The 20,003-nt window shown below is 39.2% G+C and overlaps 3 protein-coding genes across 4 annotated transcripts; 2 read left to right on the top strand and 1 right to left on the bottom strand.

The window, feature by feature from the left end:
• The first annotated feature begins 31 nt into the window (after positions 1-31).
• fdxacb1 (ferredoxin-fold anticodon binding domain containing 1) lies at positions 32-3,940 on the top strand. The gene is made up of 5 exons (XM_020652971.3): positions 32-526; positions 618-774; positions 1,916-2,119; positions 2,228-2,386; positions 2,494-3,940. The coding sequence occupies exons 1-5, from the start codon at positions 352-354 to the stop codon at positions 3,743-3,745; spliced, it is 1,947 nt and encodes a 648-aa protein (XP_020508627.2). The 5' UTR covers positions 32-351; the 3' UTR covers positions 3,746-3,940.
• A 1,240-nt stretch (positions 3,941-5,180) lies between these two features.
• On the top strand, positions 5,181-11,973 carry alg9 (ALG9 alpha-1,2-mannosyltransferase). The gene is made up of 15 exons (XM_020652989.3): positions 5,181-5,394; positions 7,022-7,157; positions 7,249-7,383; positions 7,620-7,690; positions 7,795-7,883; positions 8,084-8,219; positions 8,322-8,409; positions 8,729-8,834; positions 9,691-9,813; positions 9,956-10,110; positions 10,202-10,331; positions 10,430-10,577; positions 10,685-10,814; positions 10,908-11,038; positions 11,256-11,973. Exons 1-15 carry the CDS (start codon positions 5,255-5,257, stop codon positions 11,377-11,379), a joined length of 1,842 nt encoding a protein of 613 aa, XP_020508645.2. The 5' UTR covers positions 5,181-5,254; the 3' UTR covers positions 11,380-11,973.
• Positions 11,974-12,038: 65 nt separating this feature from the next.
• layna (layilin a) lies at positions 12,039-17,486 on the bottom strand. Of its 2 annotated transcripts, XM_020652968.3 has the most exons (8): positions 17,131-17,486; positions 16,987-17,007; positions 15,585-15,882; positions 15,036-15,193; positions 14,909-14,953; positions 14,730-14,792; positions 14,508-14,604; positions 12,039-14,025 (listed from the first exon to the last, which is right to left on the bottom strand). In XM_020652968.3, exons 1-8 carry the CDS (start codon positions 17,264-17,266, stop codon positions 13,311-13,313), a joined length of 1,533 nt encoding a protein of 510 aa, XP_020508624.3. In that variant the 5' UTR covers positions 17,267-17,486; the 3' UTR covers positions 12,039-13,310. The 2 variants fall into 2 exon arrangements, with proteins under 2 accessions (XP_020508624.3, XP_065819046.1); XM_065962974.1 differs by lacking the exon at positions 16,987-17,007.
• Between the last annotated feature and the right edge of the window lie 2,517 nt (positions 17,487-20,003).

The following is a 20,003-nucleotide window of genomic DNA, read 5'->3' as shown; positions in this document are numbered from 1 at the left end:
TTTGTTTCTAGTCGGACTACTGTATGTGCAACACCGCATTCAACTCAAGCTGCTGCAGGCTGCCACAGGTATCATTTGGATTTGAGGTACTGCTGCGCTGAGGAGAAGGTCAACTGTTTTTTTTTCTTCTTCTACAGTTCAGTCAAGCTCATCTTTTGTTCATTTCACTGAGCTTGTTTTACACACAGTTTATCAGCGTTACTGGCTAAAATATTACGATTTACTACCCTCATTTTAGACCGCCATGAGAAGGGCAGAAGGTGGCTGGTTCTGTCGCATGTAGGAGCAGATTTTAAGGGATTTAATCTTAATCAGGGAATTAAGGAATTTTGTTTCCCCCCCGTTGCCAACATGAGTCCTTCACGGTCTGTGCTATTGGTGGGAGAAGGGAACTTCTCCTTTTCTGCCTCTGTGAGCCAGTTGTACAGGGAAACAGAAAGCGTGACAGCCACTTGCCTGCAGAGTCAGGAGGAGGCGCTGCGGCACCAAGGTGCTGCCACTAACATTCAGGTGATCGAGGACTCAGGTACGTGCTTCTGAATACTTCTATATCCACCCTGTTTGTTTTACTCTACACGTTGTCATAGCTTTTTTTCATGACTTGTCTTGTTTTTCAGGAGGAACCGTGCTTTTCGAAGTAGACTGCACAAAGCTGGGGGAGTGCGCCTCTCTCCGGGGACGATTGTTTGACCGAGTTGTTTTTAACTTCCCTCACTGTGGGAGGAAGAGTGGGGTCAAAAAGAACAGAGAACTTATCAAAAACTTCTTCCTCAGGTATAAGTGCATCATACCATCAAATGTCTTTATTTACAACATTTTCTGTTGTCAAAAAGCTCTCTACAGCAGTCCTTGTAATAGAAGAGAATTACTTTATTGATCCCAAACTGGGAAATTGTGGCGTTACAGCAGCAGGTTGTCCAAACACACAATATTAGTAAAAAAAAAAAAAAACACAATATTAGCAAATCTAAACATAATATAATATTAAATTCAAAGTAAATAAGTACTAAAAAATATCAGAACTAAGAATGTGAATATATACAACCAGGATTTAACTAAGCATTGCTAGTCTTAAATAGGAAGATTAAATGTAAATGTGCAAAAACAGTTGTAAATGGACAGTATTGACATAAGTTAAAGTGCATGAGTGTAGACATATTATCAGCAGAAACTATACAATATAACAGCGAGTAGACAGACAAATGAAGTGAACATGAGTGCAGGGATAATTTGTAAATTTAACATGTGCAGAACAGATTACAGTTCTGGTGTGTATTGAATGATACAATTATTTGTTAAAGTTCACATTTAGTTTGACCAAATAAGCATCAACCATCGAAAAAGCCTTTCAGGTCGTCTCTAATTTTGCAAGTAGTAAATAAAAACACTTGTCATTGTTTTACACATCACTAAATCCCTTCACACATTTAGGACTCTTCATGTTTTGAACGTTTGTTTCAAATTCGTGTATGTACATTGAGAATCAGGCTTGTTTGTTTTAGATGGTTATATTTTTATTCAATGTCTCTAAGGGCTGCTTTTGTGTATACATAGTTTAACATATATGAACTACTTCAGTTGAATGCAAACAATTCTTTGGAGAACAACATGTTTTGTTTCTCAAGTAAAGTACTTTTGAAAAAAAAAAGGTTCCTCTTTTAACCCAAAAACTCTTATGATTATTCTATGTAAATAAAAATGGGTAAAATATAGTGGTATTTCTGGACATACAAATATAGAAAAACAGGAAGTTAAAAGTGAAGAAGCCTTGCAGATGAGATGGCCGACACCATACCCGACTATAAACAAGTCAGTCACTTGTGACTAGATACAGTATAAAGTGTGCAAGATGAATTATGTATTTTAAGTATGCATGCTAATAACTTTTTGTGTTGTTGAATTCCTGTGCTTCCAGTTGTGTTCAGGTCTTAGCTGAAGACGGGGAGATTCATGTTTCCTTGTGTAACGGGCAGGGGGGGACACCAGCAGACCACCCGAAGCGGGAGTGGCACAACAGCTGGCAGGTGGCTGCCATGGCAGCAGAGGCACGGCTGATCCTTAACGACGTCCGTCCTTTTGAGAGTGGGAACTACCAGAGCTACAAGTGCACTGGATACAGGTAAGCAGTGAAGGTGAGTGCTGCAGTATACAAATAGAAGAAAAAAAAGTGTCCTCTGTATGTATTTGCATGTTGAAGGTGTTTATTGACGTTGTTGCTGTTGTACAGGAGCCAGGATAAGGGCTTTCATGTGGAGAAAGGTTTAGTCCATGTGTTCACTCGCAGCCTCCCCTACACCTCTGCTCAGATATTTACAGTGGAGGAGGTTGTTGAAGGGGAGAAAGTCCAGTACAACATACCGGCTGAGTTCAGTGATCACATCTTCAGGTACAGCAACACAGAAACTCTCATGGTGTCTTAGCAATAAGCTATCAAAGCAATGAAAAAGTTACAAAACCTTCTGCTCAATGTCTCTTCTTTTTTTTTTTTATCAGGGGATTTCTCTGCTCAGGTTCTGTCCACCCGGTCAAGTTGGTGCAAGATTATATTCTCAAAGGCCTCACAGAGAAGTGGTCAGTCTCCATGACAACAGAGATAATTCCCTTCCTCCTCATGGCCACACAGCTGCAGGCGAGTTGCTGTGACATTGACAGTACCCACTGCTACTGGATCAACCTTGTTCAGAAGGACCTCAACGCGAGTGCTGAAATCTCCACAGACAAAGAAAGAGATTTGGTCTTGCACAGTCAGGGACAGATAGACACGCAGGATGTTTCTTCACCAACGCTTGTTACCTCGAATGAAGTGAACAAGGTGAGGAGCAAAGGAGCTGAGAGCTTAAGGTCGGCATGCTCTCTTGATGTCGATCCTGATGAGGAGAATGGACTTTTTCTTCTGCGCCCATCCCTGCTGCCTCAGATGGAAGAGCTTCTAACTAAAAAAGAAGAGTGGATTCAAAATGTGGGGAGTGGTGTTGAGAATGAAGGAAGTTATAAAAGCGTTGAAGGACATGAGAAAGAGGAGCCCTCTGGGGACAATAATGGTGTCACCACCTTTTTATATGGCGTTAGTGGATTGGTGTTCAAGAACATGCACGTTAACCTCTGGGGTCTGCCTGCCTTTCATGAGCTTCTCATTACAGGCACTTTCCCCTCAGAGGTTGAGCCAATGAGATTCATTGGACAAAGGCTGGAAACGCTGCTCGCTCCTTATGGGGTGTCTCTCATTGAAGAAAAGGGAGGTCTGCGTCTGACAGCAGCACCAATGGGTTTGTTAGGAAGGGTGTCTGAAAGTAATGCAAGGCTCAACATAAGCCATATCAACATCACTCTGTCCTTAAATTTGGATCTCCTAGCTGTGCTCCTCTTCTCACTTCCTGATTGGCGGATCCTATGGTCACATGATCCTCGCTTTTTAAAACAGTTTTCGCTCCGCCCTTCACCAGGAGAACCCTTTCAGCCATTCTCCCTGTTCCCTGAACACTTCACCTTTGACATCAGCTTCTGGACAGCGCCCACTTGGGAGGAAAGGAAGTTTCACGCCGTGGTCCGAGAGGCCAGTCGAGGGACTGTGGAGCAGGTTAAACTTATCGACACATTCTCACATCCTGACCTGAGTCAGACCAGTTACTGCTACAGACTCATCTACCGCTCACACACACATGCTCTGTCGCACACACAAGCACTCCAGTTTCATCAGACGCTGGAATCCTTACTCTCCTCTCAGTTGCAAGTCACAATCAGGTAGCCACATTTAAATCTCAAGGAGAAACAGAGCTTGAGTCCTTGTATGTTTGTTACAGCAACAAAAGGTGTGAAGTGAATAATCTGTAAAACTATATGTGAAGAGCTTTACAGTAGTTGAGGCATTGTTTTCTGCTCATGGATTTGAAATGTATAAAATAAACCAGTAATTTAAGATAACAAGTGTGTGGTTATATTGGGAATCATTTGTAATATTACATATAATATTTTCTGTCTCTCTCAAGCTGTCAGAATTAATACATGCAATAAAGCCATATTTATACCTATAATATTTACACACACACACACACATAAAAATGTTATATAAAAAGAAGTAATGGTGTTATAAAAAGGCCATAGTGCGTCTCTAAATTAGAGCCCAACCAATAATCGGCCAGCTGGTAATATCGGCCTAACATTGGGTTAGGGTTACCCTACTCGATTTGTTTTCTCCCCAATATCGATATCAGCCCTAAAAATGTCATATTAGTCGCGCCCTAATCTAAATATCATTGAATTTCATGACATTAATTTTACTTGAGAACAGACTTCTTGGGAGACTCTTTTGCAAGTACAATAAACCACAGCAAGACATTTTGTTTGATTGGTATTTGCATGAAATATTCCCTTACAGGTACAAACTACAGAAAACGACCAGGAGGTTAAGTCAGGTTACTGAGGGGACAACTAACAGGCAGCTCGGTTAATTTAGGCATGCTACCCCCAGTGGTTAATTCGTTTAATTCAATGCTATTTTTGAACATTTTTTATATTTTTTATTTACTCATGGCATACTATGGAAGCCCATTTCTGCCAGTTAAAAAAATTAAAATTAAAATAATAAAGTCATGAGATATAAAGTCAAAATTATGAGATAAAAATTCGAAATTATGAGATAAATAGTCAAAATTATGAGATATAAAGTCATAATAATGAGATAAAAGGTCAAAATTATAAGATAAAAGGTCAAAATTATGAGATAAAAAGTCAAAATTATGAGATATAAAGCCATATTAATGAGATAAAAAGTCAAAATTATGAGATATAAAGCCATAATAATGAGATAAAAAGTTGAAATGAGATAAAAAGTCAAAATTATGAGATATAAAGTCAAAATTATGAGATATAAAGTCATATTAATGAGATAAAAAGTCAAAATTATAAGATAAAAAGTCAAAATCAAAATTATGAGATAATGAAATTATGAGACTTTATTATTTTCATTTATTATTATTTTTTACTGGCGGAAATGGGCTTCCATAGCATTCAGTGTCTTTTTCTGTTATGACATTTCTCCTTCACAATATTTAATAGTGATTGAAAGCAAATAAGAACCTACTAAAAAGGGAGGTCGTTTGAGGCACGACTACCTGCCACTCGGTGACCACGCCCCCTTTTTTTGACACTTCCGCATTGCCTTCATTTCTCCACGCTGTAGGTTTGCTCGGAGTTCGGCGATAATGAACGAAGTCCGACTCGGGAAGCATCGTCGGAAAAAAAAAAAAAAAAAAACATGGCGGCCAAGGCGCTCCGGCAGCGAACCAGACGAGGCAGCAGGCAAGATGTAAACAACGTGAGCGTCCCCAACGACGCCCGGCCATCGAAAGAGGAGAAAGCCGGCGATGATAGTAAAACTACAGAGAGTCGACAAGAGTGAGTACGAGGGGGGAGGGGAGGGGAGGGGGAGAAGAGAGGCAGCTGTGAGGTCCATCCCCGGGCTGAAGCTAACAAGCTACACGCTACTCAGAATCCATAATGAAGTTTTGACCATAACCACACGATAACAGCGGATGATAACGTGCAATTATCAAGCAACGTGGCTGTGTGTTTACTGTACTTTGTTGACTTATGTTTCTGCTCTAGTAACTTACTCGTTGCATGCAGAGTAAAGTAACACAGTGTGTAGTCACCTGCTTCATTCATTCTCCTCAGCTGAGCCTCTGCCAGATTTATGATGCATGAAAAACCAAAGTGTGTTAGTCACCACATGCTCAGTTCAGACGTACAGGCGTGTTTTGTTGTACAGGGGTTGTTATTGTTGATTTCTTGCTATAGGTTGTAAATCATGAACACACTTGAGACCGTCTTAAAGGTGACGTGTCATAACAATACTAAAGGTAACATAAGGATGAATGCTAAGCTTGCAGCTGAGCCTCTAATCTGACTAATCCTGATGATGGGTGTGAGCAGGAGGAAACACTGCCAGAGACCCATCACTGTAACTAAAAAGACTAATGAAGTGGTGATCAGAAACTGTCTGAGTGAACACACAGCTGTCCTCACCTGAGAGGTTGCTTTTTTTTAAATGGGGTTATTGTTATTGTGATTACTCCTGAAATGTTATTTATAGCAGTTCAATCACTGTGACACTACTAGAAACTAAAAGTTACATTTGAGTGCATTCTGGATTCAATAATTAAAAAATAAATTTAGTTTTTTAAGTAAGACAAGGACGGGTGCTTTGATGTATATTTGTAAATTCCTATATAATTGTCGCAGGATTTAAACCTTCGAACCATCCCTAAAGGCCGTACTGGATTAGGAAAAAGGGCGTTCAAGTATGCTGCTCCCTCTTCTTGGAATGTGATCTGTAGGCAGAAATATCTGACTGTAGATGTTTTTAGATAACTTGTTTTGCCCCTTTTTGATCGCTTTGTTGCTGATGACTTCTGACAGATTCTGATGAATCGTTCTTTTTGTGATTCCTGTTTATGTTCATTGTTGTTAAGTGTTTTATGTCGGAAACCCTGTAATTGTGCTGCTGCCTGTCTCGGCCAGGACGCTCTTGTAAAAGAGATTTTTAATCTCAATGAGACTTTTTCCTGGTTAAATAAAGGTTAAATATTTTTTTTTTTTTAAAGTAGGTTAAGAAAAGATTATAATAGTTGTAACAATGACGGTTGCATTGGCTCACAGTTTGACAAAACAAAGCCAATTGAAGCAATATATATAAATATTACTTGTATAACTCTAAAAAGGGCAAACGTGGGAGCTAAATACAAACTGCTTGTTAGAGAACTGAAAATGTGACAGTGGTGGGGCGAGAAAAATTATGCAACTATATTGTACAATTAGTATCTTTCAAAGTAAGTAGTCCTGGTTTGAGCTCAGTTGTTTTTGAATATATTTTTATACTCTTAAAGTACATCACTGCATTTTTTCCCCCTCTTTTGCATTTCTTTGCTGCACCGGTTTCTTATAATAATGAAGATATTTTTGAGAAGTGTATGGCAATTGCTCCTCTGTGTCATTTTTTAAAAAATGTTTTATTTTTTTGAAGGTCGGTAAGTCGTGGAGGGCAGGTGTGGGCTCCAGAAGGTTCGACAGCGTTTAAGTGCCTGCTCTCTGCACGTTTCTGCGCAGCTTTGCTCAGCAACATCTCAGACTGCGACGAGACCTTCAACTACTGGGAGCCTGTGAGTTTTAATCACCCCTCGGAAGAGATCCTAAAGAACAGTGTCCCTTGTTATTTTTGTCAGGAATTAATGTGGCGCGTTGTCTCGACAGATGCACTACCTGCTCTATGGCACAGGAATGCAAACATGGGAGTATTCTCCATTGTACGCCATCAGGTCGTATGCCTACCTTTGGCTACATGCTCTTCCTGCTTGTGTGCATGCCCATGTTCTCCAGACAAATAAGGTAGGTATTCCAAACATGCTGTCTTTTTTATTGTATATTGTTTTCTTGATATTTTACCTCAGCTGACCTACAGCACAATCAGCAGCTTGTTTCACTCATTAACTCATCAGTCATTTTTAAAGGAAGGTTTTTCTCTTAATCTGAACAACAACCATCTCCTGCTGAACTACGTAACAAGAGGTGTGTATATCATAATAGTGTTATAATCACAAAAAGTTTTGGCGTTTGTGTTGCAGGTGTTGGTGTTCTACTTTGTACGATGTGTCTTGGCATTCTCCTGCTGTGTCTGTGAACTCTATTTCTACAAGTGAGTTTGCACTCCTCTAAATTGCATACTAAAGGCTTAAACTTACATATTTGTGATGTAGATTTCTTATACATATTGACTGTATACATGTTGGTGTGGCACAGGGCAGTTTGTAAGAAGTTTGGTTTACATGTGGGTCGTCTCATGTTGGCATTCCTCGTCCTGAGCACGGGAATGTTCTGCTCGTCTGCAGGTTGGTCAGATTTAAACACTGAAAATATTTGTTCCAAACTTTATTTATGACTAAATTAGATATATTTTGGTTTCTTATTGAGCTTAGTTTCTTGCCTCTTAGTTGCAAAATCTGACCACTTAACAAATATTGCTGTTTTTATTTGGCAGTATCATATAAGTATTTATAATATATCTGTTATACTTTCTCTTTCCCCTTAGCATTCTTGCCCTCCTCTTTCTGTATGTACACCACGCTGGTTGCCATGACAGGATGGTTTCAGGACTCGACACCTTTAGCCATCATAGGTGTGGCTGCCGGGGTCATTGTTGGATGGCCGTTCTCTGCTCTGATTGGGTAAGATTTTAAGTAGCCCATATTTAAAATACACTTTTTAAAGACAGACGTGTCGTAGTGTATTACTATTTTCAATAACGCTTACTTTTATTTCCTCTGCAGGGTTCCAATTGCTTTCGATCTGCTGGTGTTAAAGAGGCAGTGGAAAAGCTTTATCATCTGGTCAGCTCTTGCTTTGCTTCTGTTTCTGGTGAGAATATTTATTCAAAAAAGGCATGGGCATTTTCATATTACAGGACAAAGGTGCATGTAGATGAAACTGTTTACAGTGACACCACTGCAGTGTGTGTGCAAACAGAATGGAGGGTTAATCATTATTGTATTGACACAGCCTGATATCACATTCCCTCTAGTTTTTCATTAGTCACAACAAATAAAATGGCAATTATAACATCGACTGTGTCATGGTACATACCCACACTAAACATTATTTAACTTAATAAATTAAATATTAAAATGTTCATATAGCTAGAGATGATGGAAATTTGACCCGTTTATATGTTTCCCAGGTTCCCCTGGTGGCAGTGGACTCTTTCTTTTATGGAAAACTGGTCATTGCTCCACTCAATATTCTTCTTTATAATGTCTTCACACCACATGGACCTGATTTGTACGGTAAGAGCACACATCAAATGTGTCTTTTTATATTATATCGGAAAGGATCATTCATGCACACAGACCTCTGACGTCATGTTGTCCGTTCACTTTCACTTTTTTATAGAATGAATACTTACAGATATTTCAATCTTTAAAGACACACCATAATTATACACAACACAAATATTTTTTCTACTGATTCGTCTTTCTTAGATGAAGTACAATGCATTTTATTATTCAGGATCTTTTTTTTTTTTCATATAGAGGTTTAAAGACCAATAGAACAAAATACAGTAGAGAGGTATGTAGGTAGGTAGAGAGATAGATACTTTATTGATCTTGAGGGTAATTCAAAGTATCCAGTAGCAGGTTACAAGACGTACATGAAATGAAACATTTGTTACAAATTAAACCGCAAAACCGACGCCCCCCCCCCATACATATATATATTAACCCAAAAAAAGATTTGAAGAATACCCCTAGATGAATCAAACTTAAACTGTGCAATTAAAAATAGATTTATACAAGAAATGTACATAACCCGTGCAGGGATAAAAATATATGTGTAATTTAAAGCAAGAACCTATTTAATGCAAGAACCTAGAACCTAGCAAGAACCTAGATTTTAGACACAAATATGACCTGTTCGTGCACTGAGTCTGTCAGACTCTAGAGGGCATACCATCACCATCCACACAGTATGTGAAGCACCTCAGGGCTTGAATGTTCACCATCTTTATTTGAAGCTTGAAGCCCTCTGTGTTTTTCACCCTTTATTTAACTCTTGAAATCATTTTGAACTGAAGATGTTTTATAGTGATTTTCTGTGCACAAGCTCTAATATTTTGCATGTTTTGTCTCACTTTATTTTTAGGTACAGAGCCGTGGCATTTCTACTTTTTTAACGGGCTCCTGAACTTCAACCTGGTGTTTGCTCTGGCACTGTTTTCTCTCCCACTCACTGCTCTCATGGAGACACTGTTACACAGGTTCAATGGTAAGTGCTGTTTGGTTTCAGAAAAATACAGCCCAGAATGTAATCACACACTTGATAAGAGAGCTTATTTTGCTGTGATGTTCATTTTCAAAGCAGTTCCATTTGTGATTTCATGTTCTTTTTTTACTCATTTTTTCTGCAGTGCAGAACCTGGGCCGTCCATACTGGCTAACTCTGTCTCCTATGTATATCTGGATGTTGGTTTTCTTCACCAGACCCCATAAAGAGGAGCGTTTTTTATTTCCCATCTACCCTTTAATCTGCCTTTGTGGAGCAGTAGCCCTCTCATCACTGCAGGTTTGTTTTGTCATTGTTAAACATGGGCAGTAGTCAATTGGTTGAATTTGTCATTTAATTTTTTACCCCACAATTATTTAATTTCTTACAGAAATGCTACCACTTCCTGTTCCAGCGGTACCGTCTGGAGCACTACACTGTCTCTTCCAATTGGTTGGCTCTAAGTGCAGTTGTTGTCTTCTCAGTGCTGTCACTGTCTCGCTCAGTCGCCCTCTTCAGAGGTCTGTGCAAATGCATTCAGTGTTTTCTGAAAAATTAGTGTCAGGCAATAAGACAACAGTTCAAGATGGATGAAATGAAACCTTTTCTTTGTCTACAGGCTACCACGCCCCTTTGGACCTGTACCCAGAGTTCCACCGCATTGCAAAGGACCCAACTCTTCATGCAGTCCCTCCCGGGAGACCTGTTAATGTGTGTGTGGGCAAAGAGTGGTACCGCTTCCCAAGCAGCTTTCTTTTACCGCACAAGTCAGTGTCCAGGATGCCGATACAATGTCTAATGATTGGTGTAACGTGTATTCATAGATATACTACAGTTGTGTCACTGGCTAATAGTTTTTGCTCCTCTTCTTCAGCTGGCAGCTACACTTCATTCAGTCTGAGTTTAAAGGGCAGCTGCCTCAGCCGTATGCCTCTGGACCTCTGGCCACACAGATCATCCCGGCTAATATGAATGACCAGAACCTGGAGGAGCCAACCAGATATGTGAGTCCCTCAAACATGTACACTTTTGTTGACATGTGGAAACTGTATTTAATTAAAATACAATTTTAATTGTGAAATTTCAACCATGGGTAGTTGGATTTACGGCAGTGCCACTACTTAGTAGACCTGGACATAGAAGAAGAATCACCACTTGAGCCAAATTATTCAGCCAACAAAGAGGAGTGGAATGTCATCGCCTTTAAGCCTTTTATTCAAGCATCAAGGTATTTTTCTCAAACTCATTATTAATACAGAAAATATATATTTTTAAATGATTGCATCAGATCTTGGAAAATATTCATTAAAACATGAATGCATGTGGTAGAACAATAGTTATACCAGAAAAGTATGGAATTAAAAAATAAAATGAATAACTGAAGGAATTGAAAGGATAAAAAGAATAACATTTTCACTTTCTTGTGAACCCTTTTTCTCTCTCAGATCATCTCGTCTCCTCAGAGCATTCTACATCCCATTTTTGTCAGACCATCACACCACCTACAGGCGCTACGTCATCTTGAAACCACGGCGGCAAAAGCAGCCTCGTAAAAGGACCCATGGCTGACCTTCGAACCTCATAGCGGCCCAACGTACAACAGAAATCGGTCGCTTCCCCTCAAAGCAGCTGGTATTTGCGTAAGTGTGTGTTCGTGTGTGTGTGTGATTGTTGGACATGCGTACATGCATGTGTTTTAAAGTATGATGAAACACTGCAAGATATCAGACCCTTTAAGGACTTTACGTCTGCTCCAGGACTTGTGTGTGTGTGTGTGTGAGGGAAGTGAAAACTCTTAGTATGTAGATTTTCTTGTCAGGTATCAGCTGGACCTGTTTGTACATTTTGTGTGTGTGTGCTTGTGTGTTAGTGTAAATGAATGTCTTCGTATGAACACTACAAGATTTTAAATGCATATATCCTAGGACAGGCCATTACAGATAAATGTGAGTGTTTTCTTTTCATATTTAACTTGAAGACATGGCCGGAATTGAAAAAAAAAAACAAACAAACCTGAAATGAATCTCAAAAATCTTGTAGTGTTGCCTGCACTTGAACAGTATTTTATTGTGTGCGCTGTTGGCTGTGAGTGATGGAAATGAATGACAGTAAGGTTGTGTTATTAATTTACCTTGGAATGTGAATAAAAAAAACATGATTTAATGCTGTCATAGTTGTACTTTTCTATTGGGATGGTACAATTCCTGCAGTCACAGACAGAGTCAATCTCATTTTAATCTCACTTTATTTCAAGATTTCTTTATGTGACAAACATACAAACAACTCTCACTTACAGGAGAGAGTTCAAGGCATTATACATCCAGAAATCAATAATAATGCTTTATTTTATCATTCTCCTCGATAACATGCTCTTGCTGTGGCCGGGCTGCAGACACTCCAGCTGAATTCACCTTTCCACTCGTAAGCATCAATTTAGGACATCTTTGAATCACCCGAATGCAAACAGGACACAATTGATAAATAGTAAACATGTACAGTATATCAATAAAATAACATTCAAATACTTGACATCTTGCAGTTTAAGGCCATATCAAACACCCCTCCCCCCACCCGCACCCCGCTCACTCAAGCAATGTTAGTTCGAGTTCATCTGATAGAGGTAGCCTGTTATATCAGGTCAAATTGTGTGATTTATAAAGGATTTTGGGTACAGCAAATAAAATGGTGTAAGATCGTTATGGTTATGCTATCAAGCAATGACGGAAGGCCATGGACGTGCAAACATGCTTCTGCTTAACCAACAATGCAACTAAAAAGTTTGAAATTCAGTCTGATGTTTCGGTGTGTTGTGCTTTTAACAGCCAAATTAACCTCAAGCTGAGGTATGTCGAAAACATATTTTAAACTGCCCAACTCCACATTGGTCTCATCATCATACTTGTCTTCCATCTCCAAACGATCCAGACGTAAATGATATTATCAGAGACAAAATACCAGACTTCACTCAGCTCCCTCTGAATCCACACAAGGCTTTGAATAGCAATTTTCATATATGCATTAGCAAACTCCCGTAACTGTAAAGAAAATGTAAACTGAAAAATAATGGAAGTCCTAATTTAATATCTCATCTTAAAGAGATACTTTTTATTTGCTCAATTTTCCTGTCATGGTAGGAAGTTGATTTGTTTTCTAGAGATCTCAACTTGTTTATCTGATGATCACGAGATAACGCTTGTTTTCCAGTGATGACAAGTTAATTTCAGTTTTCTCAAGCTTATCTTCCTTAGGACTTAGGGACTTGGGGCTTCCGTATTAAAGTGTATATTCTTCCAAATGAATGTGACTTCATTTCTTTAAGTTGAGTTAGAAGCCATTCACAGGATATATTCACACCTTACTTCAATCTTATAAAAGGCTACAGAAATATATTGAGCAATCAAATTACAACCAAGAACGTGCACCATTGTCTTTTTTTTGCCATTCTTTCATCTACAGGCACACATACACTGCAGCACACAATACAGGAGCTTTTTACAGGATCAGTAGTTTTCTCTACTATTGATCCAATCTTGTTCATTGAAGTATCTCCTTCCACCATCCAGATTCAGACCATTTCTGTAGCAATCCAGATTAGCTTGGTAGGATTTTCGGTTTCCATAGGTCCCGAGGTTGGTTTGGAAGGAGTCCTCTTTGCCGTTGGTGATGTAAGTCTGATAGAGGTCAGCCTTTACTGTGTGACTTCCAGGCCTCAGTTTAGAGTCATAGAGGTCGCTCCCTCCTCTGATGCTGCCATCATACAACCCGTGGTCACCATAGACGCTGCTGCCGTAATGCTCACTCTTGGTTGTACGACGACCCAAACTCCTGTCGTAAAAGTCTCTGTGTCCGGTGCAGCTCAGGCCGCCGTCCTTCAGATCCCTCTTTCCTGAGCGGCCAAGGCTGGTGTCGTAGAAGTCACGAGTGCCTCGACGCCCCAGGCTGAGGTCATTGAGGTCGAAGTTGAGAAAGCAGCTTTCCGTGCTGGCAAGTGTCACAAAGCCACTCTCTGTGTCCCGGCCCCCCAGGTTGTCATAGTCACCTGTGGGTGTGTCGGGGGAGGAGCAAAGAAAGGAAGTGTTTTTGGTGTTTGGGCGGGCTGAAATCAGGTCATCGTCCTTTTGGGAGCGAATCACGTTGTAGACATCAGTTGGAGTTGTGCTGTTTTCCAACGCTGGCTCTGTCTGGCATACTTCTGATTTCTGCTCTTTCCTCCTTCTGTGAATAACAAGATACCTCAAAAAGTTACGATGAAAGACTCCTGAACTTGATTATACTGCTGACAAACTGTTGAAGATGTAGCAGATTTTTCTAAACTGGCAAACCCTTCAAGTTTTCCTTGTTATGCAATAACAGCTTTTGGTAATTGGTAACACCTTCATGTAGTACTGGTTAACAAGTTCCTTCCTCACAACACATTTAAGAACTGTAGATTATTTTTATGTTGGTACAACCTACATAGTCCTGCTGCTGTACTCACTAGCATGAATTAATCTGCAGCAGGAATTAATCCCAAGCAAATGTAGGCCTACCTTTATTTCTTATTTGAGTAACATTTCCTAAAAACTAACTTAAATCTACTCAATGATGAAAAGTTTGAAGTGCAGGACATCAAGTCTTACTAAAGGAAATGCTTTAAAGGATTGTTCAAAATCTGCATTTCTTTATTTTTAAGTATTTGCCTTTTTAAGGGTCCTCACCGTCTGACAAGCAGTTTGAAGCAGCAGACTCCGGTCACCGTCAGTAAAAGAAGTATGAGGGGAATGGTGGGAATAATGATGTAAACCAGTTTCAGAACTGAAAATGAAAACATGAACAAACATAGTGAAGGTGTGTTAGCATTTGAACGTGACAACATCAGAGCAGTGATCTCTTTAGCAGAGAAATAAGTTATTGTAAAAGTTAAATCTCGGCCCCTCCACCTGTACTTCTGTCCTGGATGTTTTCTCTTGGATTCCACGGCAGCACTGATGAAGGCAAAACATCTGGAAAGAAAAGTAGACTCCATTTTTAACCAGTCAGTTTCAAAATATCCAAAACATCTAAAAAACAAAATTAAGGTTGGATATCTCTTAATGGTCATAACGAGGTATTTCTTTACTTGACTTAGTGGAGTTTGGAGAAGGGGAAGGGTCCTGTGGTTTCTCTGTGGAGAGAATAATTCACAATCAACAGTTTTCCAGTTTTTCATTAAAAAAACCCCCACTAAAATCCTGTTTCATCAGTACCTCCATTGTATTTGCAGATGAAGTTGTTTTTAGTTTCACAGTTGTCATCGTTCCACTGAAACATGTACAGACCCCCCAGACCAGGAGGAGCTGACGGCTGGTGATACATCACCACACACACCTCATAGCCGCATGATGGCTCATCCCAGTGCCAGTTCCTACAGCAAACACATAAGCATGAACGTAAAGTTTAAAGTAAAATCTTTGGTACAACAGATAATAATAATATAAAAAATAAAAGAGCAGTGCAGTCCTAATGAGATTGATGCTTTTTTTTTTATTTAATTAAAATTTGTAAAGATTTGTTGGGGCTTTTTGTGGAGAATGACACGTGGGAAAGGTGCCACAAGTAGGATTTGAACCCGGGCCGCCCGCTTGAAGGACTGTAGCCTCTGTAAATGGAGCGTGCACACTAATAAGTGTCTCATTTTTTAACTCTAAAAGTTGATATCAATAAAGGCCAAAATAAATCGGGTTTACAGCTTGTGAAGATGCCAACATTCAAAATTATGGTACTTCTTAAAATCCAGATAATCCGGATAGCCTCACCTAAAAGTCGACTTGCTGCCGTCCAGCCAGTAGTACTGTGAGGAGCAATCCAGGCTGCTGTCCTCGTTTCCATGGTTACGGCGGAGACCTATCCAGAAGTCTCCATCAGTTGGGCGGAGCTCTGTAATGAGCTGCTCTATGATCTTCTGTTCAGATTCTGACTCCACGCTCAGCAGCTGCCCTCCGTCCCGTCTACAGGCGAGCTCGGCCTCGACAAAGTTCAGCCGGCGCCGGAGCTCGGAGAAATAAGCCAGTTTGTAACACGGCTTGCCTTTTCCTGCCTTGCACACGCGTTGACCTGCATATTGAATACACCTGATTATAAATGATAGATTTGCAATACATTTATTTTCCAATTAATTCTGACTTTGATGAGAGTTTGCTAATTTAGGCTCGTATATTACATCCCTTCCAATGTTACCAGTGGGCGATGTCGGACAAAAACATAACATTCATATCAATTTATATGCCGACGATACTCAACTCTACCTGCTTAATGACAAAGCAAACACAACATGACTCCTTTGTGGCATTCATAGTTGGATGCTGTCAACTTGCACATGCAAAATTACACCTAATCAACTTATATCCTTTTTTTTAAGTTACCAATCATGTTTATAACTTGTGAAATCAAGTTCATGCTTTTATCTCATAACTTCTGCATTATTGCTGCTCTTTGCACACACATCTCTCCCAAAAGTCTCTCCATTGCCTTTGACATGCAGACAATTCTGCAGCTTTGCTTTAACTGGATCCAAAAAATGTAATCCTATTACCCTGCATATTGAACACACCTGATGATAAATGATAGATTTGCAATACATTTATTTTCCAATTCACTCTGACTTTTCATGAGAGTTTGCTAATTTAGGCTCGTATATTACATCCCTTCCAATGTTACCATTGGGCGATGTCGTACAAAAACATAACATTCATATCAATTTATATGCCGACGATACTCAACTCTGCCTGCCTAATGACAAAGAAAACAGAACTTTGAGTATTTAGAAAAACGCTATATAAATCTAATTTATTATTATTATTATTAATTTATTATGACTCCTTTGTGGCATTCATAGTTGGATGCTGTCAACTTGCACATGCAAAATGACACTACTATCTACTTATATTCCTCTTTTTTTCAGTTACCAATCATGTTTACAACTTGTGAAAATCTCTAAATCAAGTTCATGCTTTCATCTCATAACTTCTGCATTATTGCTGCTCTTTGCACACACATCTCTCACAAAAGTCTCTCCATTGTCTTTGACATGCAGACAATTCTGCAGCTTTGCTTTAACTGGATCCAAAAAATGTCATCCTATTAACCCCTTTTTCAGATTTTGTACTTTGGCTTCCCATGTCTTAGAATCCATTTGTGCATAAATTCAAGAGTGTTTACCTCTAGCTTCAAATAAGTCCGCTTGGAAAGTCAAACATCCATCATTGAGTCAGAAGGACCGGCAAAGTGAAAAACAGACATAGATCCACAATTGAATTAAGAATTTGGGTCTTTGTGTTGTGTTTTTTTTTCTGCGCAACTTACCTGTAATTAGGCTTGTGGCTTCAGAGGAATCAAAAAATAAAAGCAGCAGGTGACAGAAAATTATAAGTAGGTCCATCTTTGTCAGTAGTAGTCTGTTCAAGATCAACACTTTTATAATGGTATTATCTTTTTTCATTCCGATGTCTTCTCAACCTGTCATGGATAGAGCCTATAGTTGACACCAGATAACTCCACCTAGACCCAAAGAGGTGATCTGCAGCCAAAGATAGTAGAAAAAGCTTTCAAAAAGACTGAAATTAAAGAGAAAAACTGAAGAAGTGCTTTAGAGGTGATCTCTCATTTCAATAAGAAACAGAGACTATGTGGAATGGAAGGAGCAAGAAGAGGAGGAGAAAAGACTGTGTGTTTGGGAGGGGGCTGTAATCTGTTAAGAGCAGTCTTAATGATTGGAAGAAGAGGCTGCATCGATTGCAAGACATCTAATCATGCAAGTGCTTCACATCGTAAACGCTGACAAGAGGCAGATTTCACTCCTTCCTTTATTACTTAAGGTTTCGCTATTATCATTACAAAAGTGTTACATGAAAATAATCTCCTCTAACTTGATAAGGGCTTTCTTAAAATGTTTTCTCAGACATTGCAGCGTTCCTTCCTTACTGTGTTTCAATACAAAGCAAGACAGATAGCCAAAAGAGCTGATATCTCTAAGAGGGGTGGAAAGGTCTTCTATTTTCTCTTCAATGGTTTATTTCAACTAAAGCGAGTTAACGCAAACACATACTGTATATAGAAAAAAATGCTGTGTACATAACTAATAGACCTTTAGCATCTGCTGGTCTTCAATAAAGTGGTTCATTTTCTCAGTCATTTGACTCAACATAAGACAAAAATAAGATGAAACAGCGCAAATTGACTTAAAAACATTTATTAGTCTGGTGCTCAAGATGACCTTTTTATGGTTACATGATAGTTTTAATGTAAATAAGATTTTATTTTTAAATTAAGAGGAGAAATTAAAACAGGAGAAAAGATTTTGGTTCAACATTTTATTGTTGGTATTGTAGCTTCTTAGCTAAAGTCAGCCGCAATAGAGCAAGTTATGTCTAAATAAACATAATAAACAAGCACTTTAAATGTAGTTTATTAATTTAAGAGTTAGTGGTAGTTGGATTATCTCATCTTTTGACCACACTGGATTAGTTTTTCTTTCTGCTCTCAGTGTCAGACTGGGCTAACTAACCTCCTGCTAAGAACAATTTAGCATGAAGACATGAGAGTGTTGTTAGCATTTATTGGTGTAACTTAATCTTTCATTTTAACTCTTCACAAGTAAGTAGATTTCCAGTAAGTTCAGCTTGTCCTTTTATTTAAAAATACCAAATTGTGTTACTCAGAACTGTAAATGTTTAGTCTATGTCAGAACCAATCATGTAACAAGGTAAACAGTAGAGACCCAAGACAGTTAACGTTAGCTAGCAGGAACAAGAATAAGGTATGCTGAACAGCTCCTTCATGCCACCGTTTTATGTTTTATCTCAGATAAACCATAATTATCTGGTAACTTGTACAAGTTTTTTTTTTTTTTATCTTTGAAAAGAGCCAAGCTAGCTTAAAGTAGCTGTTTATATTATTCCGGTTAATGGTTGACGTTTCAGCGTTGTTACAAGGAGCATATCAATCCTTATAAAACCCTCCATATGATTTCATATTCAAGTGTAAGGATCAGCAGAAGCCAGGAATGCATGTGAGCCTGACCCTCTTTTCTGAGCATAAATGGGGGAAAAGTGTATGTATGCAGTTCTTAATGGTAGTCATTTCTAAAATGGCCTATAAGGTTGATTTAAGGCTCACAAAGAGACAGATCAGCCAGAGTTTAAACAGCAAGATGCTTCATCAGGAATATGCTGAGAGTATCAGCCTTGAAAAAGGAGCGTGGGTGGGGGTTGGGTGGGGCTGCCCAGAATATACTGTCTGTGTGTATGCTGCTGTAACCAAACATTGCTAATCAGTTTAGATGTAACAGATTGTTTTCAGTCAAAGGCTTTGTTTAAATTGAAGAGGAGAAAGGATTTTTTGCATTAGCAGGTGGCGCTCCAAGAAATAAAAGAGCAGACAGAGATGTCTGAGTCTTCCTGAGGGATTTAATGAGGAATGCTCTTCGTTTTAAATTTCCTTCTTGTTTACAGCATCTGAGACCAAGAGAGGGTTTCATTCAATTAAGCCACTCCCTCCTATCAAACAGTCTGTCATCCTCTGCCTCCTCCTCTCATCCCACTGGCCTCCTCCCACTCTCTCTCTATTAGTTAAAGGGAAACCAGATGGATGTTCCCATGGGAAGACTGTACTTCACTGACCTAACGCACAACCTCACACACAAGGAAGGCGGTTCACCATGTCAGAGGGATCTAACGTTGATGTTGAAAATTCACCACTATTCTTTGATATTTGACATTTAGCCAATATGCTGTAGTAAAGAGAATTGCAAAGTGTACATTTCCTCCAAGGCTATCCCTGATAGTGTAATGGTCAACAGATCATAGTTACACAGTAAAATGCTATAATGTGAAGTCATAAAGCTGCTCTGACCACCACAAATCATTTGTAATTCGGTGGCCTCATTTGTTTGTGGGCTGTAAAGACGCAGCAATGAATGACAAACTCAGTTCATCTCCATCATTAATCAGGAATGAAAGAGAAAGAACTTAATTACAACCCCTCTAAAAAAAACCTTAACTTTCAACTATATTCAATTTGAATGCTCTTAGTTGGCCTGTTGCCAGGCTCAGTGTCCGCATTGCGTAGGCCCCGCACAGCGATCTGGAAATTGGCCTTGAGTCACTGACCTGAAGTGGAGCTGGACGGCTCCGTCAGCAGAGCTGAACCATATAAGAATTTTGATGAAACCTTTTCAG

Source organism: Labrus bergylta, chromosome 14, assembly GCF_963930695.1.
Source record: "Labrus bergylta chromosome 14, fLabBer1.1, whole genome shotgun sequence".
NCBI lineage: Eukaryota > Metazoa > Chordata > Actinopteri > Labriformes > Labridae > Labrus > Labrus bergylta.
This window is presented reverse-complemented; position numbering and strand designations above follow the sequence as displayed.